Source organism: Plecotus auritus (genome assembly GCF_963455305.1).
Source record: "Plecotus auritus genome assembly, chromosome: 5".
Classification (NCBI taxonomy): domain Eukaryota; kingdom Metazoa; phylum Chordata; class Mammalia; order Chiroptera; family Vespertilionidae; genus Plecotus; species Plecotus auritus.
The window spans coordinates 27,855,100-27,871,571 of NC_137776.1; the positions used below are offsets into that span (position 1 = coordinate 27,855,100).

Below are 16,472 nucleotides of genomic sequence, written 5' to 3' on the forward strand. Positions count from 1 at the left end.
AGCTATTATATCAGGAAGCAGGGAGGATGAAAGGAGGCTGCACTGCCTGACTTGTAAATTTTTGTACCAAATGACTTTTGGGCAATCCTGACCAGGCACCAATGTGGAAATAAAGAACTTTACAGCCCTAGCCGATTTGGCTCAGTGGATAGAGCATTGGCCTGCAGACCAAAGGGTCCTGGGTTCGATTCTGATCAAGGGCATTTACCTGGGTTGCAGGCTCCTCCCTGGTCTGGGCCCTGGTTAGGGCTCGTGCAGGAGGCAACCAATTGATGTGTTTCTCTCACACTGATGTTTCTTTCTGTCTTTCCCTCTCTCTTCCACTCTCCCTAAAAAAATCAATGGAAAAATATTCTCGGGTAAGGATTAAAAAACAAAAAACAAACAAAGAACTTTACAAGTCTTCATCTACTAGCTGCTTTGAATAGAGAAGCAGAGAAAGCAGTCTTGCATGTTTCAAGCCACTTAAGCTGGTGTCACTGTAATCATTAGAAGGAATATGAGAATGGTACAGTAGTTCTTAGCTGGTTTAGACTATGTTCAACGTTTTTCTTTAAATATGTTAAGAAGAAAGGCTAGCCAAAAGCCCTTAAAGAAAAAGACAAAAAAAAAAAAAAAAGTTATCACCCAGCCAGAAAAAGAACAAAATGCAAGAATAAAAAATACAGCCCTAACCGGTTTGGCTCAGTGGATAGAGCGTCAGCCTGCGGACTCAAGGGTCCCAGGTTCGATTCCAGTCAAGGGCATGTACCTTGGTTGTGGGCACATCCCCAGTAGGAGGTGTGCAGGAGGCAGCTGATCGATGTTTCTCTCTCATTGATGTTTCTAACTCTCTATCCCTCTACCTTCCTCTCTGTAAAAAATCAATAAAATATATTTAAAAAAAAAGAATAAAAAAATACATGAAAAATCAAAGGAAAAAAATTGCCATCCACTGTGGGGACAAGGCAGAAGAACTCTTGGAGAAAGGTCTAAAGGTGAGAGAGTACGAATTACAAAATAACTGCTCAGACATTGGAAACTTTGGTTTGGGGATCCAGGAACACATCAATCTGGGGATCATAAATGACCCAAGCATTGATATCTACAGCCTGGAATTCTATGTGCCTGGTAGGCGAGGTTTCAGCATCACAGACAAGAAATGTAGTTCAGGCTGCACTGGGCTCATCACAGAGTCAGCAAGAAGGAGGCCATGTGCTGGTTACAGCAAAAGTATGACGAGATCACCCTTCCTGGCAAATAAATTCCCGTTTCTGTCCAAAACGCCAATAAAATATTTTCAGCGAAATGTAAAAAAGAAAAAAAAAGAAAAATCAAATGGGAAGACTAATGGCTGAATTACTTTAAAAAAAGTATACCATATTAAAGGTTAAAATGGTCTCTTCTAAAAATAGAAGTGTGTTTTTAAGTTAACATCTATGTAATTTTGTTAACTGTGATATACGTTTTTGAGAACTTTCATAATGTGCTAGACAATCAAACTTTCATTTTAATAAAATGTTGACAATAAATTGGTTCTCAGGGTATAACTGCTAAAAACCAAAACCTAATGAGTTAAAAGATGATTAATACCGGTCTACAACTTCTCCTTTCCGCTCTCTTGCAATCATATCCAATAATGTTTGTCGTAGATGATCCCTAATACAGCCATATCGTACAACTTGATCTCGAAAAATAATTAATCCCAAATTGTAGACATTCTCCACATTATTCTGTTGTACATATACACGGTCCTGCAGTGAAAATAAAATCATAAAACATGAGTAGAACTCCTGTAGACATAATAATCACTGTAAGCTACAACAGTAAAGGAAATAAAATTCCAAAAGTAATCAGTTTTGTAGGTGAAAAACATTTCAAGCTATCTTAAGCAACACAGAATATTCTACTACCTTCTAAGTTATATAAAAGATTTTTCAATTTACAATTGTTATTGAAACAATGCCCATTTACCCTAAGAAAAAGGGAGAAAAAGCTAGCACACACCGGGAGGGGCAAGTAAGCAGAAAACAGAGGAGAAAGGTAGTCAGATCTTTCTTTCTCCCCAAAGCCATACCATGCTCAAACATGGTTCTTACTTTATTAAATACTCTACTTGAAGATCATATTCTATGAATGAAAATTGTGAGCTGAATGAAATACAGATCCAAATGATTTAAGTTGATTGCTTATTGGTAAATATTAAAAGACTCTAAGACTTATAACAGAGCAGCATTAATTAAACACCTCCAGTTACTATCATTTTAAACAAATTACCTACTAGTAATCATCTTATGTTCAAGTTCTTACCAACACTGATTACAGGTATCTCACTATAGAGCAGTGGTCGCCAACCTTTCGGACCTCACAGACCACCAGTTGGCGACCGTTGCTATAGAGCACAAGTAACCCAGAACTATTGGCTATGAAAGTCCAATTTTGGGCATTATTTGAAAGTCAGTATTACATCAAAGTACATAGAAGCAACTACTGTTTTTAATCCACAAAAGGATTAGTAATAGAATTCTTTTCTGTTCTTAAACATGATTTCTCTGGGCTTTGGTGGGTCTGTGAACTTCCTAAAATTGTAAAAATTATTGTGTTTGTTCATTTATAAGTACTTTGGAAACAAAGCTCAGAGCTTTCACCAGATTCTTAAAGGCATCTGTAATCCAAAAACAGTTAAGAACTTCATACGGATCTTTTAACGTGTGGTGTTGTATGTGTTGTTTTTTTTACATTTTGTCAAAGTACTACAGCACTTAGATTTAGTAAATTTTAGAAGCTGTACAATAAACAGATAAGAATAATTTGTATCATTTCTTTTAAAAGAAACAATGTCATTACAAGCAACATCAAAGCTGCAAGCTGAACATGAACAAAAGTTCTAACGTATTAGCAATGCACCTATACAATGATATTGATTAACCTTCCAACCAATTTTTACTAAATTCTCCATGAGTACCACTCTCTTCATATATCATTCCTCCAATCTTCTTTTATGTATCTTACATAATGGTACATACCTAATGGACACAAGGAAAGCTGCTCTTATATTAGCATCTGTGGTGCTCACATTTTTTTTTAAGTACTGAAATCAACTTTAGTGAGTTTGAAATTTTCATTGATAACTTCGACAAGTTCTCAGGCTTCACACTACTATCCTCAAGATTTTAAATTCCCAAATTCCCTCTGAACTCATCTTTCCCGCTTTTTTTTATGGCTCTCACTATCTCTTATGCACTGAAGCTACTCTTTATAATCATGCCCTTCAAGTCCAACTTCACTACTGTCATCCAGGTTTGCCTCACGTTTCAGTATAAAACAAGTTGTCCTTAAAAACTGGCACAAATCTAACCTAATGAAGAAAAAAGTCACATAAGTTCAGGAGGCCCAGAGAGTCCCAAACAAGAAGAAACCAAATAGGCACACACCCAGCCACATCATAATTAAAATGCCAAAAATTAAAGACAAAGAGATCATCTTAAAGGCAGCAAGAGAAAAGCAATTTGTTACAAAGGAGCTCCCATAAGGCTGTCAGCTGATTTCTCATCAGTAACTGCCAGAAGGGAATGGCATGAAGTATTCAAGGTAATGAAAAGCAAGGATCTGAAACCAAGATTACTATAACCAACGAGGCTATCATTCAAAATAGATGGTGAAATAAAGAGCTTCCCAGACATAAAAAGGCTAAATGAGTTTATCACCACCAACCCAGTACTGTAAGAAATGCTAAAGAAACTGCTGAAATGAGAAGAAATAGAGAGAAACAGACATAAAGAATAAAAATGACAATAAGTACCTGTCAATAATAACCTTAAATGTAAATGCTCCAATCAAAAGACATAGGGTAGGTGAATGGATACAAAAACATGAAAAATTACATGCTGTCTACAAAAGACCCACTTCAGAACAAAAGACTCACAAAGGAAGAGAGGGAAGGGATGGAAAAATTTTTCCATGCAAATGGAAATGAAAAACAAGCTGGGTTAGCAATACTCATATCTGACAAAATAGACTTCAAAATGAAGGCCATCACAAGAGACAGTAAAGGTCACTACATAATACTAAAGGGGTCGATCCAACAAGAGGATATAACCCTGGGAAACATATATGCACCCAACATAGGAGCACCTAAATATATACATAAAAAACGAACTTCTAGAGAACTTTAAGGGAGAGATTGACAGCAATACAGTCATAGTAGGGGACTTTAACACCTCACTAACTTCACTGGATAGATCTTCCAGACAAAAATTAAGAAGGCAACAATGACTCTAAAGAACACACTGGATCAGATGGATTTAACCAACATTTATAGAACATTTCACCCCAAAGCTGCAAAATATACATTTAAGAAAGAAATCAAAACCTTCCTGGAAACAAATGAAAATGAATACACAACAACCCAAAATATATGGGACACAGCAAAAGCAGTCCTAAGAGGGAAGTTCATAGCACTATAGGCCTACCTCAAAAAACAAGAAAAATTAATAATAAACTATTTAACCCTATAACTTAAAGAATTAGAGAAAAACAAAAAAAGCCCAGAGTAAGTAGAAGGAAGGAAATAATAGTGAAGAAATAAATGATATAGAGGCTAAAAAAACAATACCAAAAAAAAAAAAATCAATGAAACCAAGAGCTGGTTCTTTGAAAAGATAAATAAGATTGATGATCCATTAGCCAGACTCATTAAGAAACAAAGAGGACCCAAATAAATAAAATTGGAAACGAAAGTGGTAAAGTAACAACTGACACCACAGACATAAAAAGGATTGTAAGAAAATACTATGAACAACTACATGCCAACAAGCTGGACAATGTGAATGAAATGGACAAATTCCTAGGAAAATACAATCTTCCAAAACTCAATCAGGAAGAATCAGAAAACCCGAATAGGCTGGTAAGTACTAATAAAATTAAATCAGTAAAGCCCTAGCTGGTTTGGCTCAATGGATAGAGCGTTGGCCTGGGGACTGAAGGGTCCCAGGTTCAATTCTGGCCAAGGGCACATGCCTGGGTTGCGTGCTCGATCCCCAGTAGGGGGCCTGCAGGAGGCAGCCAATCCATGATTCTCTCTTCATCATTGATGTTTCTCTCTCCCTCTCCAAAATCAATAAAATATATTTAAAAAATTAAATCAGTAATAATAATAATAAAAAAAAACTCTCCCAGCAAACAAAAGCCCTGTTCCCGACAGCTTCACAGGGGAGTTTTACCAAACATTCAAAGAAGAACTAACACCTAGTCTCCTCAAACTATTTCAAAAAATCCAAAAGGAAGGAACACTTCCAGCTCTTTTTACGAAGCCAGCATTATCCTAATTTCAAAACCAGACAGAGACAGTACAAAGAAAGAAAACTACAGGCCAATATCCCTGATGAACACAGATGCTAAAATCCTCAACAAAATATTAGCAAATTTGATCCAGAAATATATTAAAAAGATCATACGTCATTGACCAAGTGGGATTTATTCCAGGAATGAAAGGTTGGTACAATATCCACATCAATAAACGTGGATTTTCTTAAGAACAGTAACTGTGCATGGAGGGACCTGGAGAGTATTATGCTAAGCGAAATAAACCAGTCAGAGAAAAACAAGTATCACATGATCTCACTCAAATGTGGAATCTAATGAACAAAATAAACTAATGAACAAAATAGATCCAGACATAGAAGCATGGAACAGACTGAAATATCAGAGGGAAGGTGGAGGTGGGGGTGGGTGGGAAGAGATCAACCAAAGAATTTGTATGCATATATGTATAACCCATGGAAAGAGACAATAGGGTGGTGAAGGCCTGGGGCAAGGGACCAGGGAGGGCTGGAAGGGGTGAATGGGGGAAAAAGGAGGACAAATGTAATACTTTCAACAATAAAGATTTAATTTTTAAAAAAAGGAAAAGAAAAAAAAATGAAAACCTGGCACAAATCTAGTAATTAAAAAGCCATGGTTATCGTTTTTATTGTGAAAATAGTCACTCCAATTACAGCATAAATTATTTATAAACTTGATTTTCACACCTTTGAATATACATTTTCTGTGGTAGAGGAAAGTACCATACACAGAAACCAGTAACTGCTTGGTTAATTAAAGAAATGTGGTAAAATAGAAAAACTATTAAATATGAATACACATACACATCTGCATCTTAAACATTTTAATTTAAAATGTACAAAAGTGTACGTTGAGATATCAAAAGTTTCTTTGAATAAGTCCTGTAATTAGATTCCAACACTGTGTTTCTTACACATGCTCATGTCTAACTTTTTTCCTTCCAGTTTCATTAAGATGGAGTATATGAGCAAGCAATCTGAATGTAAAATTCTCCTAGATTTTTACAATTTCCACTCCAGTCATTTAAATTACACCTAATCAAACCAATATTTAGCGATTTGCCTTTGTCAAGTCTTTCCAAAAGATTTTATCTAGTTTGCCAAAGAACGAATTCTATTGGTTTTTGCACCTTTTTATTGTTTTGCACATATAACAAGAAGTACAACTGGCATAAACAGGTTTGAAAACAAGCACAACTGACTCTCAGTAAGAACACAGTTCAACTGGTTAAGAGCAAACAGAGAAGATATACTGTAAAGTGATTGAATAACAGAGTAGTGAGAGAACTTGGTATCAGTCAGGCTACTTCAAAACTAAAATAGAAAATACTAGTAACCTGGCAAATACTATAAATTTCAACATGCTATATAGGACATGAAGCAAATATTATAGGGGATATATGTGTGTGTGTATATATATATGGTATTAGTAAGTTTAACATATTACTGTCTTAATCTTAATGTAAGCTATGAGAAATGTCAAAAATTAGGTCAGATTAAAAGGCACATATACTGTAATCTTCAGAGTAAATTAAGAGAGCTAGAGTGATTTTTAAAAAAATATTCCCCTTTTGGGTTTTATTGCAGTATATTTCATATGCTATAAAATGCACTCATTTTAAGACTACAGCTCAATAATTCAGTTAATTTTTTTTCTTTTTATTAACTAGAGGTCTGGTGCACGAAATTCATGCACGGGGTGGTGTCCCTCAGCCCAGCCTGCACCCTCTCCAATCTGGGATCCCTCTCACAATCCAGGACTGCTGGCTCCCAACTGCTCGCCTGCCTGCCTTCCTGATTGCCCCTAACCACTTCTGCCTGCCAGTCTGATCACCCACTAACTGCTCCCCTGCCAGCCTGTTTGTCCCTAACTGCCCTCCCCTGCAGGCCTGGTCCCCCCCAACTGCTCTCCCCTGCAGGCCTGGGTCCCTCCCAACTGCCTTTCCCTGCAGGCCTGGTAGCCCCCAACTTCCCTCCTCTGCTGGCTTTGTCACCCCTAACTGCCCTCCCCTGCTGGCCTGATCGCCCACAACTGCCCTCCCTTGGAGACCTGGTCCCTCCCAACTGCCCTCCCCTGCTGGCCATCTTGTGGTGGCCATCTTGTGTCTTGTGTCCACATGGGGGCAGGATCTTTGACCACATGGGGGCAGCCATCTTGTGTGTTGGAGTGATGGTCAATCTGTATATTACTCTTTTATTAGATAGGATAGAGGCCTGGTGCACGGGTGGGGGCCAGCTGGTTTGCCCTGAAGGGTGTCCCGGATCAGGGTGAGGGTTCCCTTGGGGCGTGGGGCGGCCTGGGTGAGGGGCCTGTGGAGGTTTGCAGGCTGGCCACGCCCCCTGGCGACCCAAGTGGAGGCCCTGGTATCTGGGGTTTATTTATCTTCTACAATTGAAACTTTGTAGCCTGGCACGGAGCCAAGCCTTCTGCTTGCTCCATGGCAGCAGCCATTTTGCGGGGGATTTATGTATCTTCTATAATTGAAACTTTGTAGCCTTAAGCAGAGGCCTGGGCCGGCCAGGGCTGCAGAAGCTTGGCTTCCTCCATCGCCCAGGGCAACCCTAGCCTCCTGCTCTTTCCAGCTACGTGGCTGCCGCCATTTCTGTTTGGTTTTATGTATCTTCTATCATTGAAACTTTGTAGCCTTGAGTGGAGGCCTAGGCGGGCAAGGGCAGGCGGAAAGCTTGGCTTCCTCCATTGCCGGGGTAACTCATGCCTCCCTCCTGCTCTTGGGTTTATTTGCGTATTTGCTCCTGATTGGCTGGTGGGTGTGGCTTGTGGGCGTAGCGGAGGTATGGTCAATTTGCATATTACTCTTTTATTAGATAGGAGGATTTCTTTATTAAGGTATCACATATTTGTCCTCACACAGTTAATTTTTATAGCTATGTAACCATTACCACAATCCAGTCCTACACTATTTCTATCACCCCATCCTCCCAAAAACCTTTCAAGCCATTTGCAGTCAATCCCCACTTCCAGTACCCCTGCTTTCTCTTTCTATAAATTTCCTTACCTAGACATTTTATGTAATTAAAATAATATGTGATCTTTGGTGTCTGATTTTTCACTAAGCATAAAGTTGTAACATGTTTCAGTATTCCATTCCTTGTTAGTGCTGAATAGTATTCCATTGTATGAATACGCCACATTTAATTTATTCATTCACATCAGCTGAAGGATATTTTGAGTTGTTTCTAGTTTTTGTCTACTATGAGTAATGTTGCTATGAATATTTAAGTACAACCTTTTTGTGGACATATGCTTTCATTTTTCTTGGATAGATTTCTAGGAGTGGAAGTAACTGAGTCATATGAAGAGTGCCTGTTTTTCCTAAAGTGAAAATATCAATTATTATAAATTTCCAAATATGAAAATACTAGATGTGGAGTTAGGAATTCTTCTTATGATCTCACGCTCTACCATTGACAACTATATGATGGTTAAATTGTTTGAGCAAAGCTTAGAACATTTAACTCCATGGAAGGGGATTGTGGATAAGGGAGATACAGATAATGTAGGATAAAAGCTACACCTTTTAATCGGAGAATGTCAAGGTGTATATAATTATTATACATAAGTGACATATAATACTAACCCTGAAATTTGATTATGGGTGCCAGAGAGACAATAAAATGGAGAAGGGAAACCCCACAAAATTGAGTGTGGCTATTTAAATTAATAATACTAAATAGCCATCCTATATAATCCTATATAATAAAGAAGGAATATGCTAATTGACCACCACACCCTCACAAGATGGCGGTGCCCAGTCCCCTCAGCCTGCCGGCAGTGAATTATTTTTCTTTTTTCTTTTTTAAATATATTTTATTGATTTTTACAGAGAGGAAGGGAGAAGGATAGTGAGTTAGAAACATTGATGAGAGAGAAACATCAACCAGCTGCCTCCTACACAACCCCAACTGGGGATGTGCCCGCAACCAAGGTACATGCCCTTGACCAGAATCGAACCGGGGACCCTTCAGTCTGCAGGCCGACGCTCTATCCACTAAGCCAAACCGGTTAGGGCCGGCAGTGAATTTTCATGTGACCATTACCTTTAAAAATCCTTACCCAAGGATATGATTATTTCTTTTAGATCATCTGTTCTCGGGGAGCAGGCCTAAGCCAGCAGGTGGGCATCCCCCAAGGGTCCCAGACTGTGAGAGGGCACAGGCTGAGCTGAGGGACCCCCCCCCCCCCCCGCATGAATTTTCATGCACCAGGCCTCTAGTTTATATTAAATATCTGGTATGTATGATCACCATCAAGCAAAATAAAAGCTATACATGATACACCCACCATTTATGTGTGCATATGTTAAACATATATGCATGCACATATTCACAATAAACTTGATATATGTGAAAACATTTGCTAAATGAACATGTTAAACCTGTTGATTATTTATTAGCACTATCAAAAGGAATTCAGCCTGTGGATACACAATAGCATTTTCATAATAGATTCTAATAGGAACCTCTTTTTGTTTCAATACAATCTCAAAGTACAGATAAAATAAAATCATCCCAAGAGAAAAAATATTAAACAATAACCTAAAAATAACATTTTAATCTCAGGCTTTTTAACCCAAATGTAGTCTGTATGAATCCAACATTTGTCATTTAACTACTGAAGAGAGCTCAGCAAAGAAAGTTGGTGGCTGCTTCTATTTGTCTTTTTAAGTCAAAATGCAGGCATTTTAAATATAAAGTGTTCTGAAAAACATGTTCGAAAGCCCAATGTCTGGGTCAAACACCAGACTGAATAAAGATATGTGAGTTTCATCACCACAGAGATAAGCTACATTTTAAATTTCTAAATTTATGGTTATCTCTCAGGAGTTGCTAACCTGAAGTGGGTAAGAACCTTCAGAAGCTAGGTGGACCAGAGCAGGTGAGGTGGTACTAGGGGTGGTGGTGATGAGAAGCAACAATCAATGACAGGACCACTTCATTGTTCCTGTTTTCACAGAGCTGGGACAAAGTCAGACTGCTTTTGCATCTGATTTCATCTGTGCAGTTAGCTTGATAAACCAACTTAGAAGTATTTATCTGTAATGCAACATCCACCTCACAAAGTTATTCCACTTATTTACATTTCTATTCTCAATAGCTTTTTTTTTTGGATAGACTAGCTTTTATAATATAAACTTCCCTGCCAATAAGAACTATAAAAGCTAGATTTTTTAAAAAGTATCACTTTAAAAGCATGAACTAGGATAGGCAGGTCTCTAGGAGCTAAGGTGGAGAGTTGCAGTCTTTCTTCCTCTGCTACAAGAAAAGGGAACCTCAACCAGCTGATATCCAGGTAAAACTCGTTTGGCAAATAGCTACTCCTGAACTGGGGCTCTTTTCTCAGTCGACAGAAGACATCAGCCTACAAGATGCTGGGCCGTACAAGGCCAAAGATATTACTACTACTACCATCTTGGGAAATATTTGCCTTTTCCCCTTAACTAATGCTTCATCAAGATACCTAATCCATCAAGACACCTAAATATTTAATGTCTGACTGATCAAAGTCAGCATGCAACAGTATTCTTAGAAGCATCAAATGTGCTATGTAAAAATATTAATTTTATGAAAAATCTGTGCAAAGTCAAGAAATGACTTTGTAAGTGGGCTAAACAGCTTCATTACTTAGGGAATGGTATTAAATACAAATAAAAATAAAACAAAAAATTTGTTAATGAAGTTCAAAAAGTAACTTAACTCTTACCAATTAATTTACCTGCAAGAAATGGTTTAGCAAATATTTTTAATCAACAGTCATTATGTCACAGAAAAGCAAAGTAGGATAAATGGATATTAGGCACAGTGTGCAATGGTGCACCCATGAAAAGAAACAAATTATAAGCTCTTTCACAGTATTGCTCATATCTTGTGTTTCATTGAACGATGTTTTCTTGCTAAATTAAATAGGTATTTGGGAAGCAAATTCTAAAACTAACCTATGGGTCACATTTAATTCTGAAAGTTAGTACTACAAATATAAGTACAACAGTCCATTGTCTTAATTATAAAGTTTAAGGGAGCTCTTCATAAAATTTTTGCTTCAAATACAAGTAGTTCAGTACTTTCAATACCACCACTAATGAATCAAGGGCAGTTACAGATTAGTATGCATTCATCTACATTTCCCTGCCTGGTCCCACTGTGGTCACTGGTAGCTATTTATTTAGACAAAGAGCATGTTAAAATTGTAGCAAATAGCTCTGAAAGGTGGTTCATCAAGCAAACTGTAGAGCAGGTTAATCAAACTCTTAAGGTTTCATTTATTTTTTAAAAAGAAGATAGGAGAAGAGAAATGTTAAGTAGTGTCAAAAATCTTTATAAATATTAAACATTTATCCTGTTCATACACTAGAGATAAACCCTGAAAAATAAAATTTATTTAAAAGAACAAATAAGCAAATAATTTTCTTTAGCAAGTGGCTACTGTCTGTTAGGACATTTTTAAAACTGCTTTCCCAAGCATAATCACTAGGCAATCTTCTATCAACAAGTAATAAATTTAAGAGTTTTCAAACAGAGTTCCCTTTCTAAACATGACTTAAGAAGGCTTAACACAATGAATATGGAAAAAGAAATTTTAAAAAACAACCACACAAAAACCCATAGTATAATTTTGCAGTAGAAATAAGTCTAATTATAGCTCAAAATTTAAAGAACTGTCCCAATATTTTCCCAATGCTAGTGGTTCACTACATTGTTGAAAGGGCATCAGTGAAATATGGAACAGTAAATTATACAGAAACAGCAACATTTCTGTATTGAACTTTTACTTGTAAAGTGAATTAAAAAGCAGAGAATATGGTGTCAAAAACCTGCTGGAAAATAGCTCTACAACTAAAGCTGCAAGTTTCCATCACTGTAAAAGGACCACAAATCTCTGTCTCAGGCCTGAGAAAATTTAAAAAACAATGTACTTATAAGAAGTCCTATTTAAAAATATTTTTCATTCATTTTAAGAACTGTATCCTAGAATGTTTGACAAATCAAAATTTGTCATATTTCTCTAAAGCTGTATAAATCGCACCAAATCATAAAAGCACTGTTCCATACTCCACAATTTAATAATCTGATGGTAGGAAAAGAAACAAACAAACAAAAAAAACAGGAAACAGAACCATAAGAGTAATCACTCTCAAGGTCTTGGATCAATTTCTACACTAATAAAAGAGAATCATGTAAATTGACCGTACCTCCACTATGCCCACAAGCCACGCTCACCAGCCAATCAGGAGCAACTATGCAAATTAATCCAACCAAGATGGCTGCGGCCACGGAGTGAGCCAGGAGGCTTGGGTTTCTCCGGCAATGGAGGAAGCCAAGCTTCCCGCCCACTCTGGCCAGCCCTGGCCTCCGCTCAAGGCTACAAAGTTTCAATTATAGAAGATAAATAAATCCCAGATACCAGGGCCTCTGCTTAGATTGCCGGGGGGGGGGGGGGGGGAAGGGGGCGTGGCCAGCCTGCAAACCAACACAGGCCCCTGACCCAGGCCACCCCATGCCCCAAGGGAACCTCCACCCTGATCCGGGACACCCATCAGGGAAAACCAGCTGGCGCCCACCCGTGCACCAGGCCTCTATCCTATCTAATAAAAGAGTAATATGCAAATTGACTGTCACTCCAACACACAAGATGGCTGCCCCCATGTGGACACAAGATGGCCACCACAAGATGGCCAGCAGGGGGGAGGGGATGGGGGAGGGCAGTTGGGAGGGACCAGGCCTGCAAGGGAGGGCAGTTGGGGGCGATCAAGTCTGCAGGGGAGGGCAGTTAGGGGTGACCAGGCCAGCAGAGGAGGGAAGTTGGGGGCGACCAGGCCTGCAGGGAAGAGCAGTTGGGGGGACCCAGGCCTATAGGGGAGAACAGTTGTGGGGGACCAGGCCTGCAGGGGAGGGCAGTTGGGGGGGACCAGGCCTGCAGGGGAGGGCAGTTGGGGGTGACCAGGCCTGCAGGGGAGGGCAGTTGGGGGCAACCAGGCCTATAGGGGAGGGCAGTTAGGGGCAATCAGGCTGGCAGGGGAGCAGTTAGGCATCAATCAGGCTGGCAGGGGAGTGGTTGGGGGTGATCAGGCTGGCAGGCAGAAGCGGTTAGGGCAATCAGGAAGGCAGGCAGGCGAGCAGTTGGGAGCCAGCAGTCCTGGATTGTCAGAGGGATCCCAGATTGGAAAGGGTGCAGGGAGGGCTGAGAGACACCACCCCCCCATGCATGAATTTCATGCAATGGGCCTCTAGTATATATAAAAAAGCCTAATATGCAAATAGACCAAAAGGCAGAACTGAAAAACCGAACTGAACAACTGGTTACTATGACATGTGCTGACCACCAGGGGACGCATGGGGAACATGGCGGGTACTGGCTATGGTGGAATGGTGGAGCAGGTGAGCGGGGGCACCAGACCAAGGCGGGGCACCAGTCACTATCATTGGGGCGAGCCTCTGGTGGTTACTGAAAATTCTTTGCTCATGCGTGCCACAGTCCTGCCCAGCCCTCGCACATGCTGCTGGCACTGGAGCCGCTGTTCACACCTGCTGCCAACGCTGGAGCCACCTCTCGCACCTGCTGCAGGCACCCGGTGCCAGCCCCAATTGCCCCTCAGGACTTCTCCACCTCCTCCTGCTCCTAAGGAGTGATTGGGGCCGGCAGCTGCCTCTTGCACCTGCTGCTGGTGATGGCCCCGCTAGCACCCGGGTCCGCCATCAGCGCACAGAAGCAGCAGCGGCGGGAGTGGGGCTGCCAGCAGACAAGCGAATGGGGTGGGGGGGGCGTGGTGGGAGCAGTCAGGTGGGGGCACGGATGATGGGCCGAGACCCGCCCTTGTGCCCACAGCAGACTCCCGGCCCACAGTTCCTTTCAAGGTGTACGAATTTGTGGACTGGGCCCCTAGTGAGATTATAAGAAGTACAGGAAAGAAGACCTGTATTACAGAAGTGTTATAATTCAGTGGCATAGATTTAAGAGCCAGTCAATCCTATCTCTGCCGTTTACTCGATTTGACCTTAAGCATCTGTGTCAGCTTCCTATCTGTGAAGTAACATCTACTCTAGATGCCAGTCCACACATTTCCACTTCTAAACTTGAAAGAACATCTTTAATAAGACCAAGTCCTCTGCCAAGAACAACTATAAAAGCTGGATGAAAATAAAAAGCTACCACCCCACACATATCAAGATGGCTGTTAACAAAAACAAAATAAAACAAAACCAAAAACACCACAGAAAATAACAAGTACTGGGGAGGATATGAATAAATTGAAGCTCCTGAGCAGAGTCTTAAAGAAATATTTGCATACCTGCATTCACAGTAGCATTATTCAAAATAAACAAGGGGTAAAAACTACCTAAGTGTCCAGTTATAAATGAATGGATAAACAAAGTGTATTATATACATTCAATAGAATTATTATTCATTCTTAAAAAGGAAGGGAATTCCGACACATGCTATAATAGAAATAAACTTTGAGTTACAAAAGGACAAGTACTCTAATTCCATTTATATGGCATCTAGAGTGGTCAGATTTATAGAGACAGGAAGTACAATGGTGGTCACCAGGCACTGAAATGAAAGGTGAATGGGGAGTTGTTATTTAATGGGCACAGAGTATTAGTTTTGCATGATCAAAGTTCTGGAGGTGGGTAGAGGTGACAGTTGCATGACAGTATGAATGCATTTAATATCTATAAACTTTACACTTAAAAATAGTTAAGATAACAATTTTGTTATGTTTATTATACAATAATTTTTTTAAAACTAACAATTTAAAAGCACCAAAGAACAACAAAGACAACCTGGAATTGTGGAGTCTAGATTCTGGAGAAAAGGCAGGTATACCGAGAGGATCCCCACATTCACTTTTACTCATTCCCTTGGGCCATTTGTTTTATCTGGAGGACTGGAAATAGGACAACAAGCAGAAAGTCACAGGTGGGCTGGCTATCAAGCAGCTAGAACTCATGAGGGGTCAAAGGCTGAAGAAGAGAGAAATCCAAATAAGAACCAGAAATTCTGCAAATAATTTTCATTAAGGTGTTCATTGACATATTACCTAAGCATGGATGAGACACCAAAACACCAAATAGCAGCACTGGAAGGCAAAAGAGCTGAACAGAGACAGTTGGCTTACTTGCAGTGGTGAAGAGACAAAGTTGGAATTCAAGGCAATTATGTAGAGAGCAAACTGGTAAACACATCAGGCTTTCACCTGAGACCCCCAGAAGGGCTAATTCCCAGTGAGCAGATATATGCCTTGGAAATAGAGGCAAACTAAAAATAGACCAATTTTAACATAGCCTAAAAGCCAGCTTCAACAAACTCATAGTGATCTGCCCACACTGTACCTGCTTGCTCAAAGAAAATAATATTTCTCTTTAAGAAAGATAGTCTCCACAGTTTTCATATAGTGTTAGTAAAAGTACCAGGTTTGTTCCCCACCAAAATAAAACACCCCAGGGTCAAATGTCTGAAAACCAAGGGGAAAAAGATCCAGGAAGTCAGAAGTATTCTAAGACACATACAATGAGGAAGTAGTTGAAAACAAAACAAAACTAATATAAAGAAAACTATAAGTTAAGGATCTATGCTGTAATCACTAAGATAACCACTAAAATAATTTTAAAAGACTATGTAATTAACAGCTAATGGGGAAGGAGAATGGGGCAATAAACCATATTTGATGCACCTATAGTGGGATGACAAATTTAAATCCAAAGATATCAATAATTACATTAATGTAAATAAACTATATGCTTCAATTTAAAAACAAAGATTATCAGATGGGTTTAAAAGGCATGTTACTATGTGGTGTTTACAAGTGAAATATAAGGACACAGAAAGGTGGAAAGGAAAAGATGTTAAGAAATTCTCCATGCAGGCATTTATCAAGAAAGCTCATAAAATAATACAATACAAAGTAGACTTTAAGGCAAGAAGCATTACTAGAGATAAAGAATATTTCATAAAAATTCAACAGAAAGATAAAATGATCCTAAATTTATATTCATTTTGTAACAAAACCTCCAAATATATAAACTAAAAGAACTAGACAAATCAAAATTTATAATAAATGATATTATAAATCTAAAGATATTAACATTTCTTAATAGCTGATAGGACAAGCAGACAATAAAAATTAGTGTGAA

General features: G+C 39.2%; 1 protein-coding gene across 2 annotated transcripts in view; it reads right to left on the reverse strand.

Moving 5' to 3' along the window:
• CUL3 (cullin 3) overlaps nt 1-16,472 on the reverse strand; it is a 112,619-nt gene that overhangs the window by 32,669 nt on the left and 63,478 nt on the right. For both annotated transcript variants that reach the window (XM_080670386.1, XM_080670387.1), the window contains one exon: nt 1,573-1,733. In XM_080670386.1, coding sequence (XP_080526512.1) covers nt 1,573-1,733 — 161 coding nt within the window. The remainder of the gene's footprint in view (nt 1-1,572; nt 1,734-16,472) is intronic.